This window comes from Dendrobates tinctorius, unplaced genomic scaffold (genome assembly GCF_039654945.1).
Source record: "Dendrobates tinctorius isolate UK_male_01 unplaced genomic scaffold, ASM3965494v1 ptg000032l, whole genome shotgun sequence".
NCBI classification, from domain to species: domain Eukaryota; kingdom Metazoa; phylum Chordata; class Amphibia; order Anura; family Dendrobatidae; genus Dendrobates; species Dendrobates tinctorius.
In genome coordinates this window covers 700,989-706,988 of record NW_027361700.1, presented here as the reverse complement: position 1 = coordinate 706,988, position 6,000 = coordinate 700,989, and the positions used below count along the sequence as shown (strand labels likewise).

At 45.9% G+C, this 6,000-nt stretch overlaps 1 protein-coding gene across 1 annotated transcript in view; it reads left to right on the top strand.

Annotated features, from left to right (window-relative positions):
- The first annotated feature begins 2,771 nt into the window (after positions 1 to 2,771).
- WNK4 (WNK lysine deficient protein kinase 4) overlaps positions 2,772 to 6,000 on the top strand; it is a 180,802-nt gene continuing 177,573 nt past the window's right edge. The window contains exon 1 of the mRNA XM_073572303.1: positions 2,772 to 3,858. Within this exon, the coding sequence (XP_073428404.1) occupies positions 3,229 to 3,858 (630 nt within the window). The 5' untranslated portion in view covers positions 2,772 to 3,228. The remainder of the gene's footprint in view (positions 3,859 to 6,000) is intronic.

Here is a 6,000-nt window from a genome sequence, read left to right as displayed (position 1 = left end):
TGTGAGGGCTCATTCTGTATAACGGGGAGACCTGTATGAAGGGTTATTCTCTATATAAGGGGCGGGAGACCTGTGTGGGGGCTCATTCTGTATAACGGAGGAGACCTGTATGAGGGGTTATTCTGTATATAAGGGGCGGGAGACCTGTGTGGGGGCTCATTCTGTATATAAGGAGTGGGAGACCTGTGTGAGGGCTCATTCTGTATAAGGGGTCGGAGGCAAGAGTGAGGGCTCATTCTGTATATCAGGAGGGAGACCTGTGTGGGGGCTCAGTCTGTATAAGGGGTGGGAGACAAGAGTGAGGGCTCATTCTGTATATAAGGGGTGGGAGACCTGTATTAGGGCTCATTCTGTATATCAGGGGGGAGACCTGTGTTGTGGCTCATTCTGTATATAAGGAGTGGGGGACCGGTATGAGGGCTCATTCTGTATATCAGGGGGAGACCAGTGTGAGGGCTCCTTCTGTATAACAGGGGTGGGAGATCTGTGTGAGGGCTCATTCTGTATATAAGGGTGGGACACTTGTGTGAGGGCTCATTCTGTATATAAGGGGTGGGAGACCTGTATGAGGGCTCATTCTGTAAATCAGGGGGGAGACCTGTGTGGGGGCTCACTCTGTATAAGGGGTGGGAGATCGGTATGAGGGCTCATTCTGTATATAAGGAGTGGGAGACCGGTATGAGGGCTCATTCTGTATATCAGGGGGGAGACCAGTGTGAGGGCTCATTCTGTATATCCGGGGTGGGAGACCTCTGTGAGGGCTCATTCTGTATATAAGGGTGGGACACCTGAGTGAGGGCTGATTCTGTATATAAGGGGTGGGAGACCTGTGTGGGGGCTCATTCTGTATATAATGGGTGGGAGACCTGTGTGAGGACTCATTCTGTATGTAAGGGGTGGGAGACCTGTGTGGGGGCTCATTCTGTATATAATGGGTGGGAGACCTGTGTGAGGGCTCATTCTGTATATTCAGGGGGAAACCTGTGTGAGGATGAGGGCTCATTCTATATATAAGGGGTGGGAGACCTGTGTGTGGGCTCATTCTGTATATAAGGAGTGGGAGACCGGTATGAGGGCTCATTCTGTATATCAGGGGGGAGACCAGTGTGAGGGCTCATTCTGTATATCCGGGGTGGGAGACCTCTGTGAGGGCTCATTCTGTATATAAGGGTGGGACACCTGAGTGAGGGCTGATTCTGTATATAAGGGGTGGGAGACCTGTGTGGGGGCTCATTCTGTATATAATGGGTGGGAGACCTGTGTGAGGACTCATTCTGTATGTAAGGGGTGGGAGACCTGTGTGGGGGCTCATTCTGTATATAATGGGTGGGAGACCTGTGTGAGGGCTCATTCTGTATATTCAGGGGGAAACCTGTGTGAGGATGAGGGCTCATTCTATATATAAGGGGTGGGAGACCTGTGTGTGGGCTCATTCTGTATATAAGGGGGAAACCTGTGTGTGGGCTCATACTGTATATGGGGGGACTCATGCTGTATATAGGGCTTGTGTGTGGGCTCATTATATATACGGGAACCATACTGTATATGGGGCCTGTGTGTGGGCTCATACTGCATATAGTGGGGCTCACTATATATAGCGGACTGTTTATGGGGACATGCTGTACATAGGGGGCTGTGTGTGGGCTTATACTGTATATAGGGAGGGCTGTCTGTGGGAATATACTGTATATAGGGGCTGAGTGTGTGGATCATAGTGTATATAGAGGGGTGTGTGTGGACTCATACTGGATATAGAGAGGGCTGTTTGTGGTATCATACCATTTATAGGGGCTGTGTGGGATCATACTGTATACAGTGGGCTATGTGGGGACTCATACTATACATAAAAGAGGCAGTGTTAAGGCTCATACTGTATATAGATGGGGCTGTTTGGGGGCTCATGCTGTATATAGGGGTGCTGTGTATGGGAGTGTACTGAATATAAGAGGGCTAGGTGGGGGCTCATGCAGTATAGAGAGGAGGTTTCAGCATACTTAATTCTGCTCAATATTAAGGGATACAATCAATATAAAATAAAAAATATAATTGATACGGTAATATTAATATTGAGCAGAAATAATTTCAGCCTTTAGGTTTGGACCTCCAAAAAAATCATATTCTCTCATGTACCCCTTGGGAAAATGAATTGCGCACCCTTACTATAAGGGCTCGTTCACAAGAATGTATTAAACATCAATTGTTCATGCGAAAAAACAAATGCCATAAGTATGTACAAAACAGATATACAGATTGTATGCAGATGTTAAACACGGACACACGGATGTCATATAGATACGGATGAAAATCAGATTGAAAAAATAACATTTTATTCTGGACATAACACAAATGAAATTGCACATATTTGTGTTAACACAGCCTAATATTTCCAGTCTACTGAAATCCACAGCAATGAATAGATCTTTATTCATATAGTTTTTCTTTTCTCCATTCATGTGTATTGGTGTTTCATCCATCTATGTCTGAGATGACAGCTCTGGGATCTCTCACCTTGGGTTTCATGCATGGATCACTGAGGAAGAACCTGTATTGCACTGTAGGGATGAGTTCTGCGAAGTGTCTCCACAAAGTATGGGAGTTTGGGGGAAGGGGCTGCAGGAAGAAGCAGCTTCGCACAGTCTGGCCCATTGCTAGACAAGGTGTAGCTGTTGCAGAGCAGAGGAGGAGCCCTGCTGGAGGAGGAGGAGGAGGTGTTCCTTGGCTGTGTCAGAAGGCTGTCTCTATCTACACTGTACACACTGCAGTCACACGAAAGTAAGATCAGATTGTCTCCCTTTCCACCGGCTGAAGCTGTCACCAGCAGTGACTTCAGGAACTGCAGAGAGAAGATCCCAGGTGCAGAGTCCTTTGCAAGTGACTCCTTGTTGCATCTACAGGAACCTCAGAATTGCTGATATCTTCTGTATTCCTCTGACCTCTGGATAAGAAAATGAAGATCAGCAGCTGATTTAGCAGTTTTCCAAGTCCTGCTTTGCACATCATTTTGCACAAGTGGGGTCATTCCTTGTGTGATATATCTAGGCTAGGTTTCTAATACTTGAATCTTGATCTGGTTAGTGATTATGTGCCACAAAAAGAGTGCCAAAGCCTTGTGCTAAGTGGATTCAGAGATCCACAGATAATAGGTTTTCTGGGCTCTACAGGTCAGGGAATGGCTTCTAAGTCACATTCTTGGTAAGCCTACTTCGTTTTTAGGTGGAAAGAGCGGATATGTTTGCTGTTGGCGTGCCTTCACCTCAAGCCATGTCTCAGACAGAGGTGGATTTAGCAGGATGTGGTATCTCATTTGGTTCGGTTCTGCCTGAAGATCCTGCCGAACTCTCCACTCTTGCAGCCTTGAGGAGAAGAAGACTTTCAGGCAAGGAGCCTAGAAGGAACTCTTACCAATTTAACAGAAGAAGTTCTGCTCAGTTAGAGCTATTGGGTTATGACCCACCAGGGACTTCTTTCTCCTCATGGAAGGAGCCATCAACTTTGGAAGAGAAAGTGGACTCTATACCTGAAGTCGCTCCTGCTTCTGTCAATCTCCCATCCCAAAACACCCTGATAGATGTTTTGCCATCTTCAGGAACGTTGGCCAGTATTGTGGACATCAGCTCGGAGTCTGAGGATGAGGCCAACAGAACTGAAAGACCTCCTGTTCCTGCTCCCAAACCAGTAGTGACAGAAAACAGAAGAGAACAAGAAGAGATTGATGAGAATGAGACCAAAGCTGTGGCCACCTCACCAGATGGGAGATACCTGAAGTTTAACATTGAGATTGGAAGAGGATCTTTTAAAACTGTGTATAAGGGTCTGGACACAGAAACCACGGTGGAAGTGGCTTGGTGTGAACTTCAGGTATGACAATAATCTGTCCTCAGGTCAATTTTTAAAATTGCTGATCCTTTATACAGTGTACCATCCCCCTTCATTTAGGAATCACCCAAAGTTTCCAAAACTCTTTGTAACCTCTCATATTTAAGTTATCAGTAGCTATATAAACTCATCAAATATCTCTGTTACCTAGTCCAGTTCCTCAGTTGCCCCTAAGCTGTACTTGACATGTTACTATATAACACTTTAGAAGTAGACCTGCTTGTTACCTGTCATGTTACTTTTGATTAAATGTCTAGATGAACATGATCAGGTGTTTCTGATGAATCCAGTCTTGTGTTAAACCTATGACAAATTTGGTAATGTAAGACACCACTAAGTATGTTACACTTCCACCCTTAGTGAATAGACCACTGCTGGAGCATTTCCTAATGTATTCAATAAAAAAGGCGCGAACCCTGTTAGTAAGCCACAGATGTGACCTATAGTTAAAGGGAACTTGTCAACGCACTTTTTACATATGGAAGTATTTGTATGGTTGTGTAGGCACTTGTCCCCCCCATAAAAGTTATATCTTTTTTATATGTGCCAGCTATGAGAAATCTGTCATAAAAGCCATATGTAAATCAGGCTGGAAGTGCACTGGGGGCGTGTAAAAGCTCTTATACTGCATTTTCCAAGTGAATTGACACACCTACAGTGCACTTGCAGCCTGATCCATATTTGGCTTCTACACAAGACGTCTCATGACTGCCCAAATACATCTTTAAAAAAAGGTATAATTTTCAATGGGAGACAGTGCGTATATACAGCTGTACCAGTAGTTCCATATGTGCGGTCAGGTTCCCTTTAATAAAGCTCTAGCTGTGCATGAGTATTAAAGGGGTATGGTGTAATAAAACCATAAATATTTTGTGCCCATGTAGAAATATGTGTGTGTATGATTGAACAACAATGTGTAACCACGCCATAGTTTTCATTATTTTGATATTTTTACATATAGATACATCAAAGGGTTTGTCCGTTCTTCAGCTACAAGTCTGCAATCACTCGATGTGAATCCTTACATTGCACGCACTGTACGCCGTGAGGACTCTCCGGTGCCGGCATCGGGAAAGCTGGTCATTTGCATACTCCCGGATACCATCCAACTAAATTTTTTATGCCCTTGCTCGATACACTTGCATTGAATTCAACTAGTCGGAATGTGGCCAGGAGTATGTATATCACATCCTTGTGGTCACATGACTGTCACCGGAGAATCCTCACAGCGTGCAGTGTGCGCGATATGAGGATTCACAAGTCTGCAGTTACATAGAGCGACAACAAATTTGTAGCTCAATACTGGGCAAACTCTTTAAGGTTTGTAAGTCATATAGACACCAGATATAATATTAAATCATGTGCCACTGTGACTTAGCAGTGCCTGCTTCCATCATTGATGGCAAACCACCAGAACTTGGAAATAAATTCCAGTCCATTACTAGTGGCTGCATCCAAATCAAAATACTGCGCAGAGTGCCGGTCTTCAGCCCCAAGGACCAGTAGGCATAGGCACAAACTTTGGTGTCCTGCTGTCTTCAGCCCCAAGGACCAGTAGGCATAGGCACAAACTTGGGTGTCCTGCTGTCTTCAGCCCCAAGGACCAGTAGGCATAGGCACCAGCTTGCGTGTCCTGCTGTCTTCAGCCCCAAGGACCAGTAGGCATAGGCACCAACTTGCGTGTCCTGCTGTGTTCAGCAAAAGGACCAGTAGGCATAGGCACAAACTTGGGTGTCCTGCTGTGTTCAGCCCCAAGGACCAGTAGGCATAGGCACAAACTTGGGTGTCCTGCTGTCTTCAGCCACAAGGACCAGTAGGCATAGGCACAAACTCGGGTGTCCTGCTGTGTTCAGCCCCAAGGACCAGTAGGCATAGGCACAAACTTGGGTGTCCTGCTGTCTTCAGCCCCAAAGACCAGTAGGCATAGGCACAAACTTGGGTGTCCTGCTGTCTTCAGCCACAAGGACCAGTAGGCATAGGCACAAACTTGGGTGTCCTGCTGTCTCCAGCCCCAAGGACCAGTAGGCATAGGCACAAACTTGGGTGTCCTGCTGTCTTCAGCCCCAAGGACCAGTACGCATAGGCACAAACTTGGGTGTCCTGCTGTGTTCAACCCCAAGGACC